The sequence below is a fragment of the Penicillium oxalicum genome, chromosome II (genome assembly GCF_001723175.1).
Source record: "Penicillium oxalicum strain HP7-1 chromosome II, whole genome shotgun sequence".
Taxonomy (NCBI): domain Eukaryota; kingdom Fungi; phylum Ascomycota; class Eurotiomycetes; order Eurotiales; family Aspergillaceae; genus Penicillium; species Penicillium oxalicum.
The window spans coordinates 2383985-2410732 of NC_064651.1; the positions used below are offsets into that span (position 1 = coordinate 2383985).

At 53.2% G+C, this 26748-nt stretch overlaps 7 protein-coding genes across 7 annotated transcripts; 3 read left to right on the forward strand and 4 right to left on the reverse strand.

The window, feature by feature from the left end:
* Positions 1-2806: 2806 nt before the first annotated feature.
* POX_b02718 (Mutanase) lies at positions 2807-7670 on the forward strand (the record flags this gene model as incomplete). The annotated part of the gene is made up of 7 exons (XM_050111629.1): positions 2807-3001; positions 3092-3620; positions 3707-3932; positions 4026-4257; positions 4317-4595; positions 6726-6973; positions 7088-7670. The coding sequence occupies 7 exons, from the start codon at positions 2807-2809 to the stop codon at positions 7668-7670; spliced, it is 2292 nt and encodes a 763-aa protein (XP_049971975.1).
* A 1494-nt stretch (positions 7671-9164) lies between these two features.
* POX_b02720 (Protein png1) lies at positions 9165-10638 on the reverse strand (the record flags this gene model as incomplete). The annotated part of the gene is made up of 3 exons (XM_050111630.1): positions 9165-9972; positions 10092-10469; positions 10550-10638. 3 exons carry the CDS (start codon positions 10636-10638, stop codon positions 9165-9167), a joined length of 1275 nt encoding a protein of 424 aa, XP_049971976.1.
* Positions 10639-13046: 2408 nt separating this feature from the next.
* Positions 13047-13754, reverse strand: POX_b02721 (uncharacterized protein; the record flags this gene model as incomplete). Its single annotated transcript, XM_050111631.1, has 2 exons — positions 13047-13463; positions 13572-13754. The coding sequence occupies 2 exons, from the start codon at positions 13752-13754 to the stop codon at positions 13047-13049; spliced, it is 600 nt and encodes a 199-aa protein (XP_049971977.1).
* A 1588-nt stretch (positions 13755-15342) lies between these two features.
* On the forward strand, positions 15343-18220 carry POX_b02722 (Alpha,alpha-trehalose-phosphate synthase; the record flags this gene model as incomplete). The annotated part of the gene is made up of 4 exons (XM_050111632.1): positions 15343-15365; positions 15422-16009; positions 16081-16750; positions 16820-18220. 4 exons carry the CDS (start codon positions 15343-15345, stop codon positions 18218-18220), a joined length of 2682 nt encoding a protein of 893 aa, XP_049971978.1.
* Positions 18221-18963: 743 nt separating this feature from the next.
* POX_b02723 (uncharacterized protein) lies at positions 18964-21519 on the reverse strand (the record flags this gene model as incomplete). Its single annotated transcript, XM_050111633.1, has 6 exons — positions 18964-19594; positions 19650-20742; positions 20821-21057; positions 21143-21245; positions 21329-21371; positions 21416-21519. 6 exons carry the CDS (start codon positions 21517-21519, stop codon positions 18964-18966), a joined length of 2211 nt encoding a protein of 736 aa, XP_049971979.1.
* Positions 21520-21726: 207 nt separating this feature from the next.
* On the reverse strand, positions 21727-23388 carry POX_b02724 (uncharacterized protein; the record flags this gene model as incomplete). The annotated part of the gene is made up of 3 exons (XM_050111634.1): positions 21727-21967; positions 22387-22838; positions 22897-23388. The coding sequence occupies 3 exons, from the start codon at positions 23386-23388 to the stop codon at positions 21727-21729; spliced, it is 1185 nt and encodes a 394-aa protein (XP_049971980.1).
* An 85-nt stretch (positions 23389-23473) lies between these two features.
* Positions 23474-26082, forward strand: POX_b02725 (uncharacterized protein; the record flags this gene model as incomplete). Its single annotated transcript, XM_050111635.1, has 5 exons — positions 23474-23594; positions 23653-23692; positions 23754-24034; positions 24092-25785; positions 25849-26082. 5 exons carry the CDS (start codon positions 23474-23476, stop codon positions 26080-26082), a joined length of 2370 nt encoding a protein of 789 aa, XP_049971981.1.
* Positions 26083-26748: the final 666 nt, after the last annotated feature.

The window sequence follows — 26748 nt, forward strand, 5'->3', positions numbered from 1 at the left end:
TCTCCCAGCCCGACCCTCGCGACGCAACCCTCAGCCTTGGCGGTATAAACAGGCCCTTGTCCTTCCACACTCAGTATTCTAGCCATCCAGACGATGCATAGCTACGTGAACCCTGGAGACCTTGCGTCTGATATGCTGTTGACCACGTCCATCAGAAGTTGCCCTATCATCCACACCGATCACACTATTGATTTAAGGTTCTCGGTGTGCGTCATTGCAGAGTTTCTCGTACGCCACATCCATGCAAAGAAACCGAGCCTCATGTCCGGGCACAGCTACTGGCTACTACAGTAGTACCTTCTTATGGTGCAGCGTGCAGACAGTACAAGTGCAGAAAGCGCTTCCCCTCCGCCTCCGCCCCACTGGTCCCTGACTGGAGGTGGTCACCTTGAACAAACATCCTCAGTCGACGACGAGAATCTACCGCGTCCAGACGCTTCTCCAGTTGCACATCCGTACGAAATGAGCTCATTTCCATCAGGGTGGTCTGTGTCACAGTAATCTACCGCAGGTCATCTACTTATTCCAATGACCCCTTAATGGAGGCACCTGGGTTGTACAAACCGGTCCAGGTGTACCTGCAGATTCCTATACTCTCGTCTTTGGATGTCCAAACCGTCCAACGTCCAAAGCAGTCTCCCATCCCCTTGGGGTGAAAGACCGTGGTCATCTGGGGGTAATTCGTCATCCAAAGGGGGCCAGATAGAACCCCAATATTTTTAGGCTCTAGTATAATTAGACATTTGGGGGCTACGCCTGGGGGCTTCATGCGGAACACAGGCAGTTCAAAGTCATCTTCTTAGCTTCGCCAAGCTTTCGGGGCTAAAAAGTCAAAGTGGTGTGAATCGGGCAGGACGAGATAGATCTCCGATTTCGAAATTGGCCGGATCACAGCCTAGGCTTCCACATACGTTTCGTCCACCACTGTCTCGGGACCAGGGTTGGAGGAGCTACGGACGTGAGGAGGACCAAGGGCGCCGATTGAACACATCAATAGCCTGATGGGGAAAATCGTCTTCCCCCGTGCGGGTGGCGAGCAGGATCGGCTGATGAGGTAGTACTGTATAGGTCGTGAGATGAATCTGCATTCTACAATATGTTCAAGTTGGTGATCGGATGCCCCCTGAAGCCCCGACGGGATGGAAAGATGTAGACTGCGCGGGCAGTTGGACACATATGTCATCCACCCAAGAATTCCATCGATTCCCAACGTCTGCTGTTCCTTTTCCTCTGGCTTTTGTTCCGTTCTTCAATTGTACTTCTGGCGATGTGCAATTAAAGACGGTTGCCCAATCAGCCCTGATCTGAAGAGGCCCACGCGCAAGGAGAGACGAAACAGAGCCTTTGAGCAAAAGCCCCCCTGAAACTCTGTAACAGGAACCCGAAATCTGTAACCGCTAGCAAAGTCAAATCGGTCAGATTGGTCCAAATGGGTCCAAATGGGTCCAAATGGACAGCCACCAGTGGCTCACTCCGAGCGGGTCTGATGTGTTCCTGTGGAGGGTCGCTCACATCCAGGAGGAGGCGAGAGCTGAATTTTGCAGCCGACAGGGCGACGATGGATCTTATCGGGCCCTCCATTTCCGAGAGAGCGGGTGTCAACTGTCAACTCCTCTCGATCGAGTTCAAATTCCGGTAGCTCATCTTGAAAAGTGGAGAAGGATCAGAGAGAGAAGTCATGCTGGCTTTTTCGGTGAACCGCCGGGACCTGAATATTGGGCGCGAACGGGCCCTCCCTTTTCTTTTTTGTTCCAAAGTGCCGCACGGTTCACTCACTTCATAGATCACCGCCGAATTGGACCTTCGGACAATCTCATTCCCTTGCAGTTTCGTGGACGACCACGAAAACTTGCATTGCAAGGTAGATCGATCAGTCCCGTCCAGCACTGATTTCAGAGTCACGGTTTTCTTGCGCTGTGATCTGCCACTGGTCATCCTGCACTGTGAAGACGATCGACACCCTTTTTCAGAGGCCACGCGCCGGTGGCGTGCATCGCGCGCGCGCGCTAAACGGACTCGTGGGGGCGGATGGACACCTCGCAAGTCGTGCTAGTCTCTTTTGCGCCCTCGCTTTTGCTCTCTCCTGGTTTCAGGTTGGGGCCAGGTTCACTATTCGACCGTCGCGAAGACTGAAGAGTCAGATTCTTCGACCTTTCCACTTTTCAAGACCGTCCCATCGGTGATCGCGTCCCCATCTGACCCCATCTGCCGCCGTCTGCTCATTCGTCCCCGACAGGTACTTGCTTATCAAGTCGGGTCAAATTGCAGTAAACGCCGTAGTTGCAGTAGCACTGGATGGGACACGGATCTCACATCACATCCGTCATTGGCTCGCGTAAAATTCGACAGAGGAAATCTACACTGCGAGGGGGACGAGCTCAGTCAAAGGTGACGGATCTCCGGTGAGTTGTGATGAGGGGAAGCCATCCGTGCCACCATTCAGACCCTATTCATGCACACACACACACAGTCCGTCAACTAGCTGTTGCCGATATAAGTAAGACGATCTTCTTCGCCCCCAGCTCTCACTTTCTTTTTTTATCCCTTCTGCGTGTAGACGTTCCTTTCCTGTCCCTCTCCTCCTTCTGCCCCCAAGGTTGTTACCCAGTGCTGGTTGCTGGTAACATTCCTTTGTTGACTGATATCATCGAGTATACTTCTGATTGCTCCTCTGTCGAGTCGAAGCATCATATACACTCCTTCATTTACTTGAACTTCATTCCTTTGCTCTTTCGAATCAGTCAACTTTTGCACACTCCTTCATTTTGTTTTGTTTTGGATCACACGTGGACTCACCATACTCATCATGTTCCGTCAGCTTCTTCTCCTAGCCCTAGTCGGCTTCATCATGCCTTTTTCCTGGGCATGGCCCATCTGCACGGGATCGAGAACTCCCTCCGCATCAAAGACAATGCCCACTGCGACTACCGTCCCAACTCTGGACCCAGCGCCTACCCCGGGTGCTGGAACCACCGATCGAATGGTGTTTGCTCACTTTATGGTAAGACCCCCCCCCATCCCATCCGCATGTCGAATGACAATTTCTCTTTGGAGAACCCGTTGCTAAATGCCAACATTTGGCGGGACACAGATGGGCATTACCAGCAACCGGCTGAATGCAAGTGACTATGATGGTGATATGCAGCAGGCCAAAGCCGCCGGCATCGACGCCTTTGCGCTGAACATCGGCACGGATCCTTTCACCGACACTCAGCTGGACTTGGCGTACGAATCCGCTGCCAACAACGACATGAAGGTGTTCATATCCTTTGACTTCAACTGGTGGAAAACCAGCGACGCCGGTGCTGTCGGAGCCAAGACCAAGCAGTATGCTGATCATCCCGCGCAACTCAAAGTCGACGGCAAAGTCTTTGTCTCGTCCTTTGCGGGTGACGGTCTGGATGTCGGTGCTCTCCGTGCGGCGGTTGGGCAGGAGATCTTCTTTGCCCCCAATTTCCAGCCCGCGCAGAGCAACTTTGATGATCTCGATGCGGCATTGAATTGGATGGCTTGGCCGAGCAACGGCGAGAACAAGGCGCCGACTGTCAATCGCCATGTCAGTGTGGTGCAGGGGGATCAGGCTTACATTGATGCGTTGAAGGGGAAGCCTTACATTGCGCGTAAGTGATCTCTCGTCGACCCGCATCCGACTCGCGACAAGGCTAACGTGAAGTGGGGTCTGTCCTTTTTTTGGGATGCTGAACAGCCATTTCACCTTGGTTCTCAACCCATTTTGGTAGCGAGGTCTCCTACAGTAAGAACTGGGTGTTCCCCTCCGATCTACTCTGGTACAACCGCTGGCGTGATATTCTCGCCAAGGGGCCGCGCTTTGTCGAGATCATCACTTGGAACGACTACGGCGAGTCCCACTATGTTGGACCGCTCTCCTCGCCGCATACCGACGATGGGGCCTCCAAGTGGGTGATGGACATGTGAGTTCATCTTCTGCCTCTCTCTCCCCTTTTTTTCTCTGAAGAGGATTATCCATCTGACCTTTTGCCCTCTTTATTTTGTCATTGTTTTAGGCCGCACACTGGTTGGCTCGACATGGCCAAGCCCTTCATCGCCGCCTATAAGGCGGGTGCCACTGATGCGCAGCCCTACGTCCAGGAGGAGAAACTGGTCTACTGGTACCGGCCCACCAAGGAGGGTGTCAACTGCGACGCCACCGACAACACCATGGAGGGCACTCCCAACAACAGCACTGGAAACTTCTTTGCGGGACGCCCGAACGGATACCACACGATGGCAGACGAGGTGTTTGTGGTCGCCATGCTTCAATCCCCGCTCAAGTGGTTGTCAACTCGGGCGGGCAGACCACCACGTTCGACGCCCCCGCGGGCATCACCGCGTACAAAGCACCCATGGGGACTGGCCCGCAGCAATTTGCCGTGGCTCGCAACGGGCAAAATGTGCTGTCGGGGACCAGCGCACGGGATATTGGCGACACGTGCAACTGTGGAATTTACAACTTCAACGCATATGTGGGGACTTTGCCGGCGCCCGCGGTGATGGATCAGCTGCAGCCCACGGGACATGCCATGTTGACCAAGGGACTGAAGATGGTGTGTCCGACCACGTTGCAAACCCATATCGTGAGTCGGGAGGCAGACGCGGCGTAAATGCCGTCTCGGTCCATGGGTCTGGATGGCTCTCCCCGACTCCCAAGGAAACAAGAAGGAAAGAGGAGTGTGTATTGGAGGCTTCTGCCCATGATGACATGAACAAACTGCAATGAGGACAGGAAAAAGGCAGCTGTGCTGGACTTTCTTGGACATGAACACTCAAAAGAACCATTCTGACGCCGGTCGTTGGAACCCATTGCCAGTTGTCCGATTGCGATACCCCCCTTCTAGACCAAAGACTTTTGATACCAAATTCCCATCATTTTTGTTGATTCTTCCTGGATTTTCCATTCTTTTGAAGAAGAAAATAAAAAAACTGAAGACTGAGGATGCTCAGAGACAAGACTCGTAGAGATGGAGCTCTAGACTTTTACACTACACTCTGTTCGACTTTCCGTCACCCTTTAATGACAGGGCTGCGATGTACTTGGCCGGTACTAACCTTGGTACCTCCCTTCCGATCTAAAATCCTCGTACCACGTCCATCGCCCTCTCCTCGTACCACCTCTTTAATCTCCCTCTCTCTTCTTTAAAATACTCGTACTATGCAACTGTGGAGAGTTTATCCTCACCAAAGCTTATTCGGTTGGCTGAAAGTGCCAAATTGGACCAGTCCAGCCTGATCTCCAGAACGTCCCTTCGTTATCAGTCGATCCGCCCCTCGCATCCTTCTTTTCCGACTCCTCCCATTTTGAGTATTCAGAGAGTAATCTATAGATTGACATTTCCTTGAATCTCTCTCCAATCAAACATCAAGCATCAAGGCGAAGGGGGGAGGCTGGCCAGCCCACCGCTCTCTCTCTCTCTCTATCGCTCACCGACTCTCTCTCTCTCTCTCTCTCCTTCTCTCTTCCACACCCCCCTGCCATTGCACAATACAATCTAATCCATGCATGATCGGGAAAGAAGGAATCCCAAGGGAAATCTAGGAATCGAGGATGGGCAAATGGGGGGAAAAAAGTAGTTTCTTTTACTTAATTAACCGCTTCCAACTGCATGAACCGGGATCCTCTTCCGGCGCAATGCAGTCTCGGCGAAGGGGGAAGTGGTGGTCATGGGCTTTGAATTTGTATCACCTGAACAGTAGAGTACCGCGTCGAGATAACCTCAAAATATGAAAAAAAAGTAAAGGAGATAAAAGATAAAAATGCAATCTGAACGAAATGAAAAAAAAAGGAAAACTCCCGGTCTGTCTCCCAACTAGGAGAAACCCGGATTGGTTTGTCAATTTGTAGGTTGGTGAACAGGCGAGAGATCCCAGGTCAAAGTCCCTTTCGTCCATGGAGGTTGAGAGGGGGTGTGGGCAGTCTCGGCGATGGGTTGGGGGGAGACTTGATGGATCTTGTCTTGTCTTGTTTTTTTTTGGGATTTTCTATTTAGTATTTCGAATCCTTTGCATTCATCGTCTTCTTATTTCTCCCTCTACTTCTTCTGCCTCGTCTCCTCCGTCTTGGCTTGTTCTTCCCTCTTACGTGTTTATCGTTGTTGCTGATTGGAGCTGCGATCGGCATTGCATCAAATTCCATTTTCTCTTCCATGGCTGGCGCGACCAAGACCGGAATCTTTTCCTGGGAAGATGTGCTGGCTCAGCGGTACCAGCGTAAGTGTGCCGGTGTGATGTGCTTTGTGAACGTGTCGAGAAGGGGGAAAACTACACTGCGAACTCTGGAGAAGCGGACTCGATGAAAGATCAGATCAGATTGGCGATGGGCACCAGAAGATAAAAACAACAACACTACCCAACCAGATATCACCACATGATCACCAAATACTCTGTCCTCCCCTGTTGTCTCTCTTCTTGAAATTTCAAATCCCACCCGCTCATCGAAACGCCCTGAGATCACATCGATACTAACCACTTTTTCATCTCTTTTTGATCCGATTTCCCAACTCTCCAGATAACAAACCCCCGCCTCTTCCCCAGATTTCTCCCCGCCTCCCCGCACCATACCAACCACAACCAGAATGCCATCTCCTCACGCGTCTCTCTCTCGAGCTTCGACTGATGATCTGGGAATCCGTCCTCGGAGGCCATCGTCTACATATCCTTCAACGAACCAACCGGCAACTTGGCCATATCATCTGTCCATTGCACCTTAGTCGCGCAGGGAGTCATGCTCCTCCACCACCCCTCACGCACTCCGCATCCCGGACAAAGTCGAGTTCGCCAACGAGACCGTGGCCCTGCAAGAACGCCCCGTGGACGCCAATGTTCCCTTTTGTCAGGTTTGCCAGGGAGCCGGCGTGACGCAGCCAGTCAAGGAGGCGGGGTTTTTTGTCCGATCAAAACGGGCACTGGGATATGCGGATGCGGGGTTGCTGGCTTTGGTCTTGACGTGTCGACAAATGTATGATGTTTGTTTTTTCCCCCTGATTGACTCCTTCACCTCTCGTCATCTCATCTTGTATTATTCCACCCACTACCTCGGTCTGTCCCTGCCTCTAACCCGACCAAAAAACAGATCCACCGAATCAATCCCCCTCCTCTATGCATCCAACACCTTCGAATTCAGCATTCCCTGGACCCTCCCCTACTTCCAACCACCCACCATCCCTACCTCCTCCTGGGCCTCCATTCGAACCATCGAGTTGCGCTGGTCATTCCCCGGCCACTGGCTCCCCACCAAGGACCCCGCTCGCGCCATCTACGTAGCTGCCGGCCAAGTCCCATGGCAAGAAACGTGTCGCGCCGTCAAGAACCTGCCCGGACTGCGCTCCTTTATTCTCATCCTGGGGAGTACCTGGTTCGGCGAAGGCGCCGAGAGAGTCCCGGTATTTTTAGAGCCATTGGCAGGACTCGAGCTGGGTCGGGATCGAAGACGAAGACAGTGGGAACGAGAATCAGAGATGGGAATCAGCATGTCGACGCCGGTATACATGACGGTTCATCAACGGGATGGGGATCTAGATGAGATGATCTGCTCAGATGGGTCTCGAAGCAGCTTTGATTCGATGGCGAGAGTGTGTCCCGTCTGTCTGAGGAAGGGTCCGAGTGCTCGGACGAGTGCGCGTGTCCGTGTCCGTGTGCTCCAGAGACGAGATTGATAACCGGGCTGCACTCCCCGTCATCCTCGGAGATGAACTCGGAAGTGGCTCGAGGTTCCTCTGAACAGCGGTTGGCCACCTGGCAACTCCGACTGGAGGGACAGCCATATTACTCGAGTGAAGTCCAGCAGATAGAAACGGAACTGGCACGAAGAGGTATTGGATGTCGGGTGTCGATATGAGAGTGTAATCGGGATCATCCAAACGGATGGAAGTAAGCTGAGGCTCGAGACCTGGGGGAGAGGGCGTTGGGTCGAGTAATGTATGAAAATCATCATGATCTCCAGAACTACATAACGAGGAGCACGGTTCCCCCGTAATATCTGGGAGTGGTCCTGCCACGCAAGTGGATGATCCTCCTCACCCACTCCTATTTCATCCGGCCAGGGGGATACCAGCCTCTCTTGGGGATCATACAGAATCCAGGATAAGAGATGCGAGAATTCCCTCGGACCAACAGGTCCAATGGTATTCTCCGTAAAACCAGCCGAATACAGGGAATAGACATGAAGTCATCATTTTCTTGCCAGGGGTATATCAAGTAAACATTCATATTAAGAAAAGTAAGAGATGGTGGGTATATATCGAGAACCAGAACAAAACGACTGTATACAGAGCCAGCATATCCCAGAAAGACAAAAGAACAGTGCACTCGCAACCCGCAACCCGCGGGGACGATGGTAGGAGCATTAGGTATCCAGGAAACGGCCAGGGTTGCATGTCTAACAACCCACGTTCAACCACCAAGACAGCGAGATGACCAATCTCCAGGTGAGCGCCAAGCCCATGCCAGGGCGACAAAAGAAGAAAAAAGAAGTGGTGTCAAGGTGTATGTAGATGCTTGTATGCGAAAAAAAAAGAGACGGCATAAGAGAGAGAGAGAGGGAGAGGACAGGCGCAAATGCGGGTCATTATTAGTGATGGGAGTTGTTTTGGATTCATCAAATCCATCAGTTCGCAATGAGGACTCGTGCATCTGGAGCATCTCCAATTTGTGATCGTCGAGCTTGAATTCGAACAGGTTGTTGTTGCGCTTAATGCGCAACATGCCCAATCGTTGGTGGTGGGCGGAGGCAGAATGGTTTGGAGAGTGGTACTCGTGCCATGCCACCCAGCCCGAGCTGAGGCATTACTCGAGCGGGCGGGGGTGACCAACCTCTGGCTGGCCATGGGCCAGGAAGCAGAGGCAAAAGGCCTATGACGGTGCGATATCCAGCGGGGGAACCAGAAGATGCAAGGGACTTGATAGAAGGCTTCGCGTGGGGCCGCGCTGGCAGATGAGACCATGATAGCAATAGGTAGAGCGGCGATGTCTCACATGCCCACTTAGCTGCGCACCAGTTCCTGCTGGATCGCAGAGGGGGGAACCTGGTGAAAAAAAAAAAGAATCATCGAGCTGGACAGAGCATGAAGCTGGGGAGCCGATGTGAAGATCAAGCAACATCAAGCTGAGGAAGGCGTCACTCAGCACCGATGTACGACTTGGGTCATAACTCAGGGACCACCATTCGAGCGATCTGGTCCTGAATGACCGTGCCCCCGGGCGCTGAGCCACTCGCTGGCCGCTTCTTGGCGGGCGTCGGCGTGCTTCTGCTCTCCGGGGCGCCCGGCCAGACTACGGGGAAGAATGTTTTGAATCTCCGCAGCGAGGGCAGACACGATGTATCCGCGAAGTTCCCGCTCTTCGCGCTCATCCTCTTTCATCAGACGACGTTGATCCGATTTGGTGAGATTGTCGCGACGCTGACGGCGAATCTCTCCAATGGACCAGAGGACAACCTCCTCGGGTGCACGGTTGCGAGGGCTGCCATGCTTGGAGAAGTTGCGAACATAGCGACGAGTGACGTCGGTCGCCCCGTCGATGGAGAATGCAATGCAGTACGACAACTTGCGACGCCAGCCCTCGGTGTATAGGCGGGGCTGGTCCCATGCCTCTTCACACGCATCCACATGAATCCAGCGGCGTTGGTGCTCCGAGTAGACTTCTGTCCAGACATAGTCTTCCGAGTTCCACACCCAGCGCACCCGGGCGCCCATGGCACGACACAGCATGCTGAAGCAATTTGCCCACTCCCCCACACGACCTCGGCGTGTTTGCAACAGTTGCCAGACGTCGGAGTAGCGAGGGAACCGTTCGTATGCACCGCATGTGGGCTCTGAGCACCGATACAGCTCGACTCGCGTGGCACCACGGGCGGTCTCATCGGGGCTAGGAGGGGTCATTCCCTGGGCAATGGTGGGCATGTAGCATCTCGAGCAGGGTGGATTGTTGACAAATTGAAAGAAGGACCGCTTGAACCACCTGGAGGAACAAGGAATGTTAGTATGGATCCCCAGGGGGAAGGGGGGATGTGACATGGGCAGGGCAAAAAGTCGCCGACTCATGCCACACGTGAGGGTCTTGCGAGGTCTGGAACATACTTGAGCAAGGCCCGGATCACACAATCTTGATATCCCCATTCTGGCTTGCTACCCACACTGGCGGCCTGGGCGTTCAGGATTTGTGATTCCTCCTCTGCTTCCGAGTACAGACGATCGAGCGGGAGGGTGCACAGCGCCTCGTCCAGTAAACCGGGGTTTTCGTATTTGGTAGGCGTGACGGAGAGAACTTTGAGGAGATTGAAAAATTTGATCGAGGCCGCATCTTGAGGGGGCGCAGGCATCAGGGGGAGCCCCCGAAGTGCTGGTTTGGGCTGGGATGGTTGTGATTGTGAGGTCGGGCGTGTGTCGGCGCCAAGGGAGGAGGAGGTGGCGGCGCTCGCGAGGGCGGCGGAATCGAGAAGCTGGTGGTGGAGGGAGCTGGAGATTGAGATCCGACCCGCGACCGAGCCGACTCGTGCAGTTGATTGAAACGTTTCGTGCGCATCAACTGTTCAAACTGCTGGCTGAGGGAGGCGGCGTCGTATCCGGTGGTGTTGTTCGTACCAGAGGCAGGCTGGGCGGCCCGCTGGGATTTGCCGTCCGCCATGGTCGGGATGAGGTCGTGGTCACCGGCGGGCGACACTGACAAGGCTACTCCAGGATGAGAGGCCGCCGGGAGATGATCCAGAGGAAGGGAGATAATCGGCGGAGGGGAGGGAGGGGGGGGGGTTTAGAATATGATAGTGGGAGCGAGTTCACCCCGGACAAAGAAAACGAACGGAAGCGGGAGAAAGCAGAGAGCAGAGAGAGAGAGTGTGTGGTTAAAGGGAGCTGAGTGATGGAAAGGAAAGAAAGCATGCCCAGCGTCTGGTCCCTGGGGAAGTGGACGGTGGGCCAGGCCCAGCGAGCACCAGAGCGACTGGCTCTACCCAGTTGGCTTTGCGAGTAACTTGACGGAGTATCTTTGGGTATTACGAGGGTACGGTATTAACTCTTTCTGACCCGGTGGGCTGATTCTGTGTGTCTCCTGTAACATGCCTCAGAGAGAGAGATGGCCCAGGATTTACGGTGGTCTATCGCTGTAGATCATCAGATCCTCCGGCGTCGAGTCCCAGAGGAGACAAAGAGGGTACTCCCCTCCTGAGGTCGGTCTTGGCACGTTACCGGATCTGTATGGTACTGTTATAACACCGTGTGGCCGTATTGCAGGCGTCGTCAGCCTCTCGCCCCCAATCACCGGCCTGGCGCGCAAGCCGCGTCAACACTTTGGACCGGCGGGCCACTATTGAACTAGGACAGACCAAAGACCGTTTTTCTGTGGTTTGATCAGGTCGAATCCAATGACTCGATCCGCTCCTCCATCCTGCCCAAAATCGCCGTCCACGTAAGCACGTCCCTTGATTTGATGAGCATCCCAGACCTCGTGGCTCCCGACCGGAGCTTATCAACCTCGAAGGATCATCTCGGGAGCGATCATACTCTCCTACGCCTGTCAACGCATATCCCATCCCGCACACACGAAGCACGTCCATGGTTTTTGTTTTTTTCTTTTTTGAATTTGTACTTGGCCATTGCGTTGCACCTGCATCTGCAATCATGCTGTCGTACACCATGCATATGAACTGAGGTCATGCCGGAGCTCGCTGGCAGTAGAAAGTCCCCTTGCAAGTGACGGTCTGTAGTATGTGCCAGTCTTGGCACGGTCTGGGTCCCATGACCAAGAGAAGGCTTGTACTGTACAACCCCCGAGGCATCTTACGCACTCTGATTCCCAAGCTTTTTCGATCAAGCGATCAGATTGAGGTTGATTGGGTAGAGGATTTCAGTGGATGCCCTTTCTCCCCTCGTCGCTATTGCCTCATGATGATATCTCTCCCCTGTGGCTCCCCAATCGACCTTCATAAATTCAGAGTGACGGGTGACTTGAGTTATGCCCATTCGGATTGAACGACTATGCCCGAGTTGTGCAAGGACGATCCCTTCCACGCCCCATCGTCCTCCAAACACCGTACGAAATTTGTGTGTGCTGTTTTTTGGGGGGGATTCTCTTGCAGGCAAAAGACCAAATAGGCAATTCCCAAAGTCAATCGAAACGCCATTCCAGTCAGCCTACGCGTTCACAGACTGTTCAAATTTCCTGGAGCACAGGGTTCCAAGGGACCGTGGAAGGGCCCGACTGGACCAGGAGAAGCCTTTGGTGGCGGAGACGCGCAAGCGTCCGTCTTGGCAGCGAGTACGATCGGTCCAGAGCCTCGTCGAGACTCCACTTTACGGGTCTGCGTCAATCTGCTTTCGTAACTGCTCCGTGAGCCCACTAAACCCCTTTGGGAGCAACTGGCATCGGGTCTCGTAGAGCGAGACTTGCGAGGACCTGTAAACCGTGAATTTCCCTTTTTGGTTGGATATGTCGTTTGTGGGATAGCCGCTATATACGCCAGATGATAACTATAGTATAGTGGCTATTGACTGATCACTACTCCCGGCGGTCCTGGGTATATAACAACCGTCATCATCCGCCCGTCCTTAATTCGACTTCTGCGGATCCTCTGTGATTCCGACGGCCCATGAGCCCTCCACCCGTCTTCCCCGCCTACATACAACCTGCAGGCTCGAAAGTGACTGGCAAGCTCAGCGACATCTACGAAAACGACTACAAAGCCCCAGCCCACTAGGAGCCAGGCTTGTTCTTTGATATGGAACCACCGTGATTCTGGGAGTTGTAAGGTTTCAGTGTCCTGCCAAGGTGTGCTGGACAAGTTCTGTCTCGACGGAGCAAAATTCAACTATATGCGAACACGCGCGGATGCGGTCCGCAATTCCTACGGGGGTTGCAAATAGCGAACCCCATGGAATATATCTTTGTAAGATTTGCTCCATAGAATATCTACTCTTTGGTGGGGATTGATTCACTCTTTCAATCTCCCCTATTCCCTACTGTAGATGTTGACTGGTATTCCCTTTTTGCTGCGAGGTCTGTTCACACGCAATCTCTTTGCTGTACAAACCATCTCCTTCTCAACCATTCACTGACTTCATTTGCGGAAGCCATGGATGGGAAAGTAGGTCCTCCGCCGTGGTCCGGTCATCGGGCCTCCAACGCAACATTCTAGAAATAAAGTCTACAAACTGGGGTATTTCGTCGTCATTGTCGATTTCCTTGGCCATAGAGACCAGATCCTTTTCCCCAATGAGCTCGGGAAATTTAAATCGCCCTATCAAGTCTGTGAACTGAGTGACGCCAAAGTAGGTTCGAGCGAGCATACCTTTTGCATCAAAATATCGAGATGTTTCTTTGCCCCAGCTGAGAAGATCAGGTGGAGGGGGCCCCAAAAGGGATATGATCTGGCCCAGATGGGCTTCGTTTGCGGAGCCCGATTCGCGCGCGTTCGGTGGTGTATCGAAGGGCCCGCGGCCATAGAACAGATCCCAGATCTGGTAGACGGTCAGTGGTGATCAAAATGATGTGAACGAGGTCGTCTTGACCATGACTCCCAAATTCCAAATGTCAACGCTGTAGCTCCATTCGGCCCCAAAACACACTTCTGGGGCCCGATACCCCTCCGGCTGGATGGGATGACTGTTCGGGAGGCCGTCACCACGTACGGCAAGCCCAAAGTCCGTCATGACCGATCTACCCAGTTTGTCGGGGGACAGTCCCCAGTCGTTTCGGGATAAGTATATGTCCCGATCGACCAGGTGTTTCCGCGGAGAGGGGTGGTTCATCTCATCTTGCGCGACCGAGTCCAGGACAGAGGGGTTGCGTAGGGCCAATCAGATGTTATCGGACTTGAGATCTGGTTGGTCCGTTAGCTGGATCGGAGGAGTGGGTCAGTTGGATGACTTCAGTTACCTGTGTGTATAATGTGGCTTTCGGTGTGGAGGTACCGAAGACCTTCTAGGATGAGTTTAGACACCGGTTTCAAGACGTCAAGAGGGATGGTGTTTCCTTCGAATCGATGCTTCAGCATCCACAAAGGTTCACAAAGTGTTTCGAAGACCATGCAAACATGAGTGCCGCTCGGGCTAGCAACACGAAACGAGTCTAACAAAGTTGCGACCTAGATGCTGGGGGTTTGCTTGAGTGATATGCTCAGCAATACGCAGCTCCTTCTCTGCAGACTCTTGAGATGCATCATTGTTCGCGTTGACTTTGATGGCCACGTATCGGGGTGGAAGCCATCGCCACCTGGGACGTTATGAGACAAGGCTTGAATACACTATTAGAATCTCTTCACGTACTGGTCGAGATCGCGTGCTAGCCATACTGTCGAACTTGTCCCCCAGCCAATCTTGGCAGCAATTTGGTATCGGTGATTGAGTATCTCATACAGTCATACAGGATAAGAGTGCTGAGGCTTATAGTGGGGCGCGTGCTCTTCCTCAACCAACTTGGACGTAGGGAGTGATTTTGCCGGGAGAGTGGAGGGTTTGGAGGGAACGGACCGAATGAGCCTGGCAAGGTTCATGGCCACAGATATACTGTGAGTGCGTTAGGGTCTGTTTGAGGTACCTCTCTGTTCGACGTGGAAGCCTCCTTCTAGAGTCAATTGGTTCATCTCATGCCCCGATATTTTCAAGAGAATCTTTAGTATAGACTGCCTGGTATGTCTCTAAGCTGTTGCCTGACAGTGCACGCCGATGTCAACCGGCTTGGCGAGAAGCTGGATATCGAATAGAAGATCTCAAAAGGGGTCGTCTGTCAGAGTGTGGTGGTTTCCCCGGCTTCCAGCGAGAGTCCAGTGACTCCAGTCCCACTGGAAGGTGACGTCACAGGTGATCCGAGACCCCCCAGTCCGAACAGGTCACAAACGCGAACCGCGCATCTCTTTCACAGTCGGTTGTTTGAGGAAGGTGCCACGGACTCGCAGTCATTCAAAATCAGTCGGAAGGACCGTGAGGTTTGCAAAGGCTCTCGAGGGACTGCTCGCTCAAGAGACTAAACGATAAAGCAGCGGGCGAAAAGAATTCCCCCGCAATTTTTGAAAGCTTCGACCGATTCAAGTGGAGGGAAGAGTAAAGCCATAAAAAAATCCGATGACTTGGAGAAATTCTCTCGAGAATAGCTGCTTGCTTTCTTAGGGAACTTCAGTCCGCTTACCGGTGATCGCACAGACTGGATCCGTCAGAAGACAGCGATAGGGTCTTGGCCCAGGAAAGCGACGCACCCACCACTTTCCTTCGCATTGCAATCACCCCTCACGTCAACTCCTTGGAAGAATTGCATCGGACCTTGTCCCGACCGCTCATTCCATCAATGTGAGCCTAGACAACGTTCGGGAGTCGCGGAGTGCAGCAGTGATAGCTCCACGCCATGACCGTTTTCATCGCATCTCTGTTGGTACCTCTCGCAATGCCGCTCATTCTCAATACGTGCTGACATCCTCTCATAGTTTCCTCCCTTACACCATTGACTTTAAGCCGGCGGGCTCGAAAGGAAACCGCCAACGATCGTCCGTCGTCGAAGGAGCCGTCGATGGCTCAAACTCGGGCCCCATTGTCGGCCGTCTGCCTCGCGAACGATCAGGCAGTATTGCCCTGACACCCGGCGCGACCACGGTCGATGAGAAAATCTTCAAAGCATACGCCTCAAGTCTGGCAGAGGAGATTCCCATCGCCGATGATCCCAAAGGCCCCTACCCAAGCGAACCCCGTGCGATCCCGTGGGGACATAGTCACAAGTTCAATCAACCTCGTTCGAAAGCGACGGTTCATCCGGACCCCTCCATTTTGTACCACCGAAGCTCAGTCAAAGATCGGACAGGAGGCTTTCTAGGCGGCACAACCGATCTGCCAGTGACGGTGGAAGCAGGATCAGATAGCTCTCGCCATTGTTTTTCTGCGGTCGACTGGGCTGTCAAGGCTGCGGAACAAGGCCATGGCGGTCTCCAGAACGCCGTCCATGCTGCAGAAGAGGCGGTGCGCTTCACGATAAAGTCTGGGTCGGGACGCTGGGCATGCCAACGGACTCTCTACCAGATGTGATCCGGAACGTGATCGACGGGACGCTCCGAGACGACTTTGAATCACTCACAGTCTTTGTGAGCGATAGTGAGTTTGAAGGCCACTACGCGCATTTTTGTCGCTCGGTACTGTGGCCAGCATTCCATTATCAAATGCAGGAGAGCCCGCGGCACACCGAATATGACGATTACTCATGGAAGCAATATCTCAAGGTGAATGAAGCCTTTGCTGATAAGATTGCAAGTCAATGGAAGCCCGGAGACTGCATCTGGGTACACGATTACCACCTTCTTTGTTTACCGGGACTCTTGAGATCACGCCTGCCAAACTCGGAAATCGGATTCTTTCTTCACACGCCGTTCCCATCGTCTGAAATTTTCCGTTGCTTGAGTTCACGGGAGGCCTTGCTCGACGGTTTATTGGGTGCCGACCTTGTTGGATTCCAAACAGACGAATATTGCAGTCACTTCTTGCACGCCTGCAGTCGGATTCGAAGACTGGACGCGTTGGCGGACGGCATTCAGGTTCACGATCGGATGGTTCGCGTCAAAAGCTGGCCCTTGGGTATTGATTATACGTCCCTGAATCTGTTGCGCCAGTCCGTGGAAGTGAAGGACTGGATCACCAACATTTTACATCGGTACAAGGGAAAGCGTCTGATTGTAGCACGGGATCGACTGGACGCTCCAGGTGGTATCAAGCAAAGGCTGCAGGCTTATGAGCTGTTTTTGAAGCTCTACCCCAAGTGGCGGGAGAATGTAAGTGGTGCGCTCCAGGGCCCAGACAAGCGTTCACTCACAGCTCGTGTCTAACAAACGTGGCTACAGGTCGTCCTTGTGCAGGTCGCGTCATCCGCCTCGGAGGTCCCCGAGCTCGAAGCTCAAGTATCCAAACTTGCAATGCATATCAACGCCGTGTTCTCCACCCTGACCCACCAGCCTCTTGTCTTCCTGCAACAAGATATTAGTTACTCGCAGTTCCTCGCGCTTCTAAGCGTTGCGGACATCTTCATGGCCACCAATCTCCGCGAAGGCATGAACCTCACCAGTCACGACTTTGTCCACTGCCAAGATGGGCAACTGGTCTCCCAAAGACATGGCTCTCTGGTTCTCAGTGAATTCATTGGCAGTGCATCTATCTTTCACGGGCACGAACTGCTCGTCAACCCTTGGGACTACAAGCAATGCGCAAAGACTCTCAACAGGGCACTCGAGATGTCGCCCGAGGAAAAGGAGCGTAACTGGCAATATTTGATCGACTGCAAAAGACCTTATACCGCGCTCTCCTGGTATTCCAACCTGCAATCCGCGCTCAGGGAATCTCACATGATGCGGGAATATCGTCAGACAACCAGTCTGCCCCCACTAGAGTTGAACGCTCTATCGACATGTTACAATTCTGCTCACTCCCGTCTGCTCTTTCTAGAAGATAGTGCGCTCTCCCTCTTGCATGACTCTGCTGAAGCCCATGCATCCGAGAGTGTGCTTGATGTGCTCCGAAAGCTGGTTCATGACCCAAGAAATACAGTCTACTTGACCAGTGACTGCAGTCCCGACGAGCTCAAGCTCGCGGAAATGTCCTTACCGAGCAGAGTGGGCATCGTCGCTAAAAACGGACTCTTTGCTCGCTTTACCAATGACTCGGCGTGGAAGAACTTGTCAGACAATGATCGGGTTCGCGGCTGGCATACTAGTGTTAAAAAGGTGATGGAGTACTTTCGCGAGCGCATCGAAGGTAGCACCATCGAAGAAGACGATTATTCTGTGATTTTCCACTTCGAGCACGCCAAAGATCACGAAGCTGCCGCTCGCCAGGCGTCCGAGCTTGCGGACCTCGTCTATGGTGTTAGGGGCAGTGAATCCATTCGCATAGTCCGCAGCCAAGGGGCAGTGAGCGTGCGGATCATCGAAGGCATGGCAGCTGCCGCGTCCTCCGTCTGGGAACAAATCTCCCCAGAACATTTACCAGAGTTGATCCTGCTCGCCGGCGGAAAGGACAACTACGGGGAGCTGTTCCGATGGGCAAATCGCCTCCCACTTCTGTCTCCCAGTTCATCTCAGCCCCCGCACATCACGGTGGTCCCCTTGGCTACGGGGACTCTAACCGCCGGAGCAAGAGCAGTCCTGCCAGATGGATGGACGCTTTTGGACGTTCTTCAGGCATTATTACCTCCAAAGACTCGAATACCGATGTCACAGAACGGTGACCATCCGACATCTAGTGATTGATTGTCTGGTTTGAAATGCCTGGAAGGCCGAGTGTGCCCTAGAAATTTTATTCTTGCAGGTCGCTACGTGGTTTCTGAACTTGCTTTGGCTCCAAATGATTCTTACCCTAAACGGATTGCCGATGTCGCGAAAAGATGCCTTGATTCGACCATGATTTACAAATTAAAAGCTGTACTGAAGAGTCAGTGCACGATTTACTAAGCCTCTTTGCAATCAATCCTTGACGGTCCATGTATCAGCTCGCAAGATTGACATCTGAATAAAGGGGTAACACAGTCCAAGACGCCCGATCGAATTCAAATTCACCGAGTATGTTTGCCACTCAGAGAGTCTCAAAAAGCCCCCCCAGGAAAGATAAAGAAGTGGAAAAAAAAGGAGATAGACATGACCAATGATGCGATGAGACGCGTGAAACACGTCGGAGATAAGGCACAGTCTCCAGCGGAACAATCAAACGACACAGTGATAACAGAATGGTACATTGTCTAATAACATATTGGAGCTAGAGAGATGATGCGCAATAAAAGAGAAGACATTGGAAAAGGGGGAGGAAGCGTGAGAAGTCGTAATGAACTAGAAGGAAATATCCAGCTGGCCCCGGATGTCGGTCGAGACAGCCAAATTGAAGCGAAGCCTTTCAGCGTATGCCAGACAGAAAGCCCAAAGTTGGCTGACATTGAATTAGGGGGGAAAAAGAGAGGCATCACGGGGAGTCTGCAGTCCGATGCCCTTGATACCAAAATCTAGGAAGCTTCCGACTCTTTTGGTTGTGTTAGGTCTGTGCCAGCTGAGATGAGGGTAGGGGCAATTCGTCGCTTCTTTGGTTGCTGTGTTGCGTCCGGCGCATCAGGGGCTTTGCCGTCTCCCTTTTCCGGCTCCGTCGTTGCCGGGGTATCGCGCTTTCCTAGGACAGTCCCGGAGAACGAGCTCGTGGTGCTTGGCAGGGGTGTCTGGGGTGGCGTTGTGAGGGGGAGGGTGGATGGCGGCGCTGAATTGGTTGCAGTGACTGATGGAACGGCGCCGAGAGTGGGGGTAGGATTGTTGACGACTGCCGCTAACTGCGGCGCAGGTGTTTGCGTTGCTATCGAGCCCGCCGAGTTGGATCGTGCAGGACTGGCCGGAGGCACTTGACCATTGTTCGCCGTGGCCCCTGCGTTGCTCAATTGCCCGTGGCTCAATTTCAATGGCGATGACGCACCGGGTACTGGAGTCGCAAGAGGTGTGTTGCTTGCTGATGGTGTATTTGCATGAGCCGCGTTGGTGCCAGACGCTGTTGGGCCCGTGTAGACCTGGCCGAGCTCACCAGGGGCAAAGGACAGACTAGAGCAGAACCCATCCGAGGAGCTCATGATCAAAGTCAATCCGTCATTGGACCTACACCGCGTTAATTCTCCGATGCTGGATGATATCATTCACTTCGATAACTTACCAGCTTAAGTCTGTGAATGTCGCAAAGTGCAGATTACTCACAACACACAATGGAGTCTGCTGTTGTGTGTCATAGACAAGAACGGCATCTTGAGTGGCAATGGCGTAAACAATCCGATATGGAAGAGCAAAGACAGGCGCAACTCCTGTATCGGTGCCATGTGTTTCTGCAATTTTTGGCGAAGGTTGAGTTTTGGACGCGTCATTAGTGCCAGGTGTGGAAGATGGCGGCTCCATGGACGGCTTGCTTGAAGAGGTATTGGGTGCGACAACGGAGTCTGGCAAAGGAGGGAACATGGCCTCTCCGCCGGCCGATGTGTCAACCGTCATGTTCTTCACCGGCTGTGTGCCCTGCTTCAGTGTATAGTAGATGGGCGAGCACTTGACAGCCACAGATGGCTTCTTATGACCTGGCAGATGAGAAATAGGAGGCTTATTGAAGCCGGCCCGAGTATAAACGTAGACGGTATTGATCACTTCGTCAGTTGTCTTCGCAGGGTCCGCGGCCGAGACGTGGGAAGTTTTGTACTGGCCTGCCGGTGTGAACAAGAGGCTTCCGTCAGGTGTGAATGTCAGTCGGCGGAAGAAAGAAGTAAAGGTCTCGTTGGCATAGATGCTGGAATTTTTCACACCGAGACCGCCAAGAAGACTAGGAGATGACACCTCGAGCGGCTTGACTGCAGGTAGGGGTAGAGATGGTGCTGGGGATGCAGAGCGTCGGATCGACGGAGACGAGCCGAACGATGAACGTCGGCTGTGGGAAACCGGAGGAGGGTCCATAGGCAGCTGTGAGGCCATGGGAGTGCCCGGAGTAGAAGGGGCCGGGGATGCAATGGCGAGAGAGTTGTTTGCACTTTGCGATGGTCGGGTACTCAGTTCTGGCGCGGGGCTGCTGGAGGAGATGCGCTTGGCTGGCAAGTCCATCTTCAAGACCTTACCGTGCGGAGTCAAGGTGAATTGGCCATCCTTGTTCTTCAAACTGTAGATGTGGACGGAGCGGTCGGAGGACTGTGTCGCAACAAATTCGTTCAGGGGATCCCAGGCGACGCCTTGTACATAATGGGAGTGCTCCGCGATCTGCCGCACCATCTGGCCTACAAATAACCAGAATGTCAGTCTTCTTAGACCCTTCTTCTCATGTACGAGACCGCCGTGGCTCAGTAAGAACTCACCATTCTGCGCGTTGTAAATGCGGGCAACGTTGTCCATGCTGCCGGTGATGATGAAGACTCCATCTGGGGACCAGGCCAAATCGTAGATTTCAGCACCCGAGGAGCGACACATGTGTTTCACGCGCCAGGTTTCCTTATCATCGAGTCGATCTTCTCCCAGTCCAGGCTGAGCCTGCAGCTCCGAGGGTACCCAGAGCAAGACATTACCGTCATCACCTGCAGAGGCCAACATCTCGCCTAGGTTTGTTGTTAGACCCCGAGAACGACAGCCGGCGGCGCATACCTTCAAAGACAGCCCATGGTGGTGGCAAAGAACACATACCCTTCGGACAGAATCGAACCACATTCACTGCTTGTGTGTGTTTCACCAAAGTGCTCAAGTAGGAGACTTTGCGTTCTTCTCCGGTACATTCCACTCGCCAGAGCTGGAAGGGAAGTTTGTGAGACGCAGATTCGACGATGAATGATGAGAGCAAGGTATGAGGGAGAGGGACGCAGACAGACGTACTCGAACATTATTATCACTGCCAACCTCTGTTAGCTCTTCGTTCCTGGTGCAGTAAAAGTGCATGAGCAAGTGAGGGAGAGCACCTACTTTCCAGCCGTTGCTAGTCGGCCCTTGCCATTAGGATCGAAGTGTACCGAGTAGATGGGAGCATTGTCGTTGTGCCACGAGATGAGCAGCGGGGAGGCCTTCATTCTGCCAGTGCTCACATACAGAGCTGGAATTTGACCGGAAGGGTAAGTGTTCGTGGCTCCTGAAGGGAGAATTGACCGGAGATTCGAACGTTGTCTGTCTCCCCAAGGCCAGTTGAATGGGTGGAGTTGTAGGCCTGGGGAAGGAATAGAGGAGCCGAGCCACGCAGATGCTTTCAAATTGAACTCAGTTACGCCCAGGTGAGGGTATTATGTAGAGGAGGAGACAAAGGGCGGGAGGAAGAATCCGAGCAAGGAGGATGTAAGCGTCAGGTCGTAGAGGAGAAGGTTGACAATGATGCTTCGAGTAGGTTTGACGCGGGAACGCGACCGGCGATTCCAGCCATTCCAGCCATTGGCGATTAGATACGCCCACTTCCACATGTCACTTGCAGCGAACTGGGTAAGAGCTTCCAGTATAATGACATTCTGGGCTCCTTGCCACTCGTTCCTACCATTAGAAGGGATTTGTTTATTCTACAAGGACTTTGTTAGGTGCGTGGATGCATCGTGTCTCGTAATTTGGACTCGCACGTGGGTTGAGGGGAGAACGATAACGGGGGTGGATCGTCGCGATTCATCATGACAAGCACTCCCCAAGAGCGATGGTGCAACCTATAGGGTCGGCAGTCTACAGTCTACACAGTCACTCCAGAGGTGGGCCCAATTACTATCTGACACAAGACTCTCTTTGAGATTGAGGTAGTCAGGCCCACCTGGATCTTGGTGAGGCCATATACGAAGGAGGCTCAGATACCGCCATTCCTTCCCAAGCTAGATACGAAGATCAACAATAGTTACAAATGCAATTGATAACGGCTAAAAATACAGGACGGACATCATTGGGAGAATATATCTTTTCGGGTTTACCGGAACAGGCTGCCGATTGTCTGTCCAAACCAACTGGAGGCCTTGTCTTCTCTCTTGTCTCGAGAATCTGCGCGGCTTTTTATAAAGGCACTGGCTTCTTCAGCAAAGAGTCTCTTGTGCTCCAGCTGCGCATTATGGGAGCGGATCTCCAGCTCACGCTCGTGAGGAGTCAGCTTGATGAGGGGCTTGGATGGCTTGAAGTTGGGTGGCACCTCCTCGCCGCCAGGAATCTCAATCACGGCTCCAGCGAACTCTTCAACGTGCGGAGGTTTGTCAGGATTGAACAAGGATTGTAAGGGTGGAGGGAAACTTCCATTCGCACGCGCTTGCTCCACTCGAGTTTCATAATCGAGCATTTGATGGTATAACCTGTCGGCATGGACTTGGATTTTTTCCTCCTTCTCGGGATTGTCTTGGAGGGATGCGGCGTAGCCTAGAGCCATGAGGAATTTCTGTGTGGTTGTTAGCTCTTGATCTGCAGGCATCGAGGGCTTGAATCGACGAGCGTACGCTTTGTAACTCGAAGCATCTTGAGAAATTGCGTCTCTCAGCGGAACACGCCGTGACTCGGGACTTCATCTGTTCCTTCCAGCTGCCTGTCTTGGCGCACAACAGCAAAGCTTCGTTCTCGACCACGCAGTTTTCCATTGCCGCTGACTTCACTGAGTTTGCGCGCTCCCGGTATCGTTGGACGACTCCTTCCCCCGTGGTGAAACTGGTTTGGGTATCGATGCCGGTGGGTGGCTTGTAGGTCTTCCAAAGGTGGGCATATCGGCCGTCTTGGAACAGAGACGCGGCCGGAACTTTGGGCTCCGAGTGCGCTGCATCATCTGAGAAGCCAGAGAACTGCGTGGACGAAGGAGAGGGTGCAGTGGCGTGTGACGTGCTCACATCAGGCGCGGGCACATATTTGTCGGGCGTCTCCTGTTCGAGAAACTCACGAAGGTCCGAATCGAGCTGCTGGACAGGGTCCTTCTGACTACCTTTCTCGTACCAACCCATTGAAGTCGAAGACGAGATGAATTGAGGCACTGAGGATTGATGTGACGGCGGGCTGGCAAAACGGTGCGGAGAAGTTTGGACAAAAATGGATCGGCCAGCGTCGACGCCCACTTATCGGTTGGTTCGACCGCCGCGGCTTATCTTCGCATCTCCAACCTCCACACGACGCGTCCATTACGACGCCGTTCCTCCCACAATGGCTTCCAGTATGTGCATACGAGGTGAAAAACTAACGGGCAAATGATTCTGACAACTGGTTCATAGCGCGAGAGGAGCGGCTGCAAATGCGCCAGCGCGGCGCTGGGTACGCGCCTCTACCCCGCGAAATCATAACAGGAGAAAGGCCAGACTGACGCGCAAAACAGAACGCACAAGACGAAAGCAATTGATTTTGGATTCTCCTTTGGCGGAGAAGCCGGAGGGTCCTCGATTCTAGGACCACAGGCTCAATTACCGGTACCAGTGCGTTCAGCGCAAATTGAGAATGCGCCGACCGTCGCAACATCCCCGAGCTTGCAGCCGAATGCCTCAGTTCAGCGCACCCCTGGAAGCGCACGAAACGATCTGCCCGGCCGTCCCTCGCCGTATGATATACCTGTTGAAGATGATTCGGATAGAATGCGCAGCAATAAAAGGAGAAAAATTGGTTTGTTATGTGAACTAAGTACCAAGCAAGATCAGATCGCTAATTCCACGGCATCAGGGCCATCAACACGAAAATCGACCACTCCGCTGCGCGCACCAGCTTCCGACATTGTGAACGCAAATTCAGAAAAAGATCAACTTGGATTGATCACCAAACGTTCTAGCGACATTCCAAATGCTTCCGGTGAAAGCCCGCTGGCTAGTCGGCCTGGCAGGCGTGCCCAATCGCAGGCGAGCGACGAACGATCACAATTGGGAGAGAGGCAGGATGATCTTGGAATAAGAGAGGTCGACAAATCGCCTGCAGGCCCTTCCAAAAATAAGCCTACAAGCCCAGACAATACAAACCTAGGCCCATTGGAGGTGTCGTTACGAGAAAAGCAGCCTGTCGCCGACCTAGTCGATTCGTCCCGGTCGCTACCGCAGAGGCGCCGCCAAAGCCAGTCACCTCTGGAAGCGACAGGCCCGGCAAGGAAGAAGCCAACCCGGGCTGCCAGCCAAAAAACGAGAAAATCCATTTCCCCAACCGCTGCGACATCCCCCGAGAGAACGGATCCCGGGCGCATTGACACCACCACCGATGGCCAGGTACACCAGCTATCACGACAGAGTAGTCCAACCCGGGTGGATTCCTCGCGAGCCGCTCAGCATGAGCACTCTCCCAGTGCAAGGAACGAGGACCCGCAGCCCCCACGTGACCTGGAGATAGAAACGACGCTTGAGCACGATAGTGTCCCTCCAAAGGGCAAATCGAAAAACCGACGTATCAACAGGAGAAGTTCTCCTGCTCAAGTGATAGCGAACTCCAACGGGGAAGAGGGGGTGCGAAATGCCGAAGTCGCACAGCCTCAAACCAAGGAACATGTTGAGCCCGGAGTTCGCGCGCAGAAAAAGCGCACTCAACGGAAGATGTCACCCAGCGCGAGAAAAAACAAATCACAAGCAGAAACGGGGCGTTCAAAGAGTTTTGCTGAAACTGAGCCGCCCGAGGTATCAACAGCGGGCGCTCGAACTCGGCGAGGTAACAAGAAGAAAGACACACGTCTATCATCCGAAGCTCCACCCGGGAACACTGCAACCCAAGTTCCTCAAGCGTCTGAAACGGACGATAACAGAAGAGCCGAAATGGAAGCAGGTTCTTCTCAAGCTCAGCCCGCGCCGCCGAAGAAAAGAAAGGGCAAGCGTACCACCGACGCGCCTACAACAGATAAGGGGGAGCAGGTCGAGTCAGAGGTCTCGGACAAGCCGAAACGAAAAGCGAGGGCACCGAGGGGTGACACCGTGCCAGTCACAGTCCACCGTCTGGTTAATGCGGCCGCTTTGGGTGCACCTGAGACGACCGCCGAGGGATCTGCCGATGATGCCTCGTCTCGCGCTCATGTCAAACTGCCCGCTCGAGGGGGTGTCAATGCCGCCGATGTTCTAGGCCAGATTTGCCGAGAGACCCTTGAAAAGACTCTGGAGAAGCTCGGAGCCGGCATTGAAAACGAGGACAATGCCCAGAAACGAGCTGAGTGGTCACGCAAGCGGAAAGCCGTTGAGGAGTTTGGTACGGAGTTAGACAATCGCTTGATGGACATCAGCGAGGTTTTGGACAGCAATTTCGCATTGGCCACGCAATTACGGAAAGCCAAACGTGACATGATGGACCTTCGCAATCATTTGTACCAAGTGCGCAAAGAACGGGAGATTGTCGCAATACAGATGGATGCCGTGCGAGCGAAGCACATGGAGGAGGAAAACGCACAGTCGGTGAGTTCTGCATGAACATTCGTAGCACCCCGCAGAGCCTTCAGTGCTAACCCTTCACCTCAGGCTCGCAACACCATCAACAATTCGCTTCACAGCCTCGATATGGCCCTGGACCGGTCGCAGACTCGCGCTGAATCCGGTGATGGAACGTCATCGTCTGATCTTGAATTTATGCTTCGTACCGTGGCCGACAACGTAAGCTGTCGAGCACCAGGCGCGCAGGGAGGCCTGTTGAACCAGATTCGAGCCTTCAACCACCAATTGGAGGCCACAGCACGACGCCTGGAGCGATCATGATTGTGAACTCTATATCCTTTGACAAGTAGACATTGAGTGCTTGTCGATGCCACTTGGGACCTTGTACTACGGTATCTCCACGTGTTTTGCATCCTCTTGAGCGGTATTGCCTCCGCGGGACGATTTTGTCATATTGGCAAGGTGTGCAATGAAATTAGCGCGGCGTTGTGGTGTTTTGTGGTTGATATAATGCCTAGATTTTCACACCAGGCAAGAACTTTGCATTAATTGTAATGTTTCCCGAATCGAACGAATGGTTTGACTCGGCCATGCAATTGTGCGCCCTCCAGCCACAATCACCCAAATTTCTACGATGGACCGCCCGTGCCGGCATCGACCGTCTTGAATAGCCAAGTGAAAGCTACCTAATTCTTACTCTCCACGACCTGTAAAGGTGGACCTTGGAAGTCCTGTCCATCTTCAAGCGGTCGACTTCATCCGGGTCAAGTCCATCTGGTGGAAGCTACGACGATTTGGGGTCCGCATGGGCATGAATTCTGCATCGGGTCATTCAACGGAATCCAGTATGATTCTGAAGGGGTTTTTTTCGCTGGCCAACACACTGAACATATCCGCTGGTTCCGTGGTTGGGTCAATGAATACTTTCCTGGTGACTAGACCAATACAGGTACTGTAAACCAATTTGCACCACTGCGGAGAGCCAAA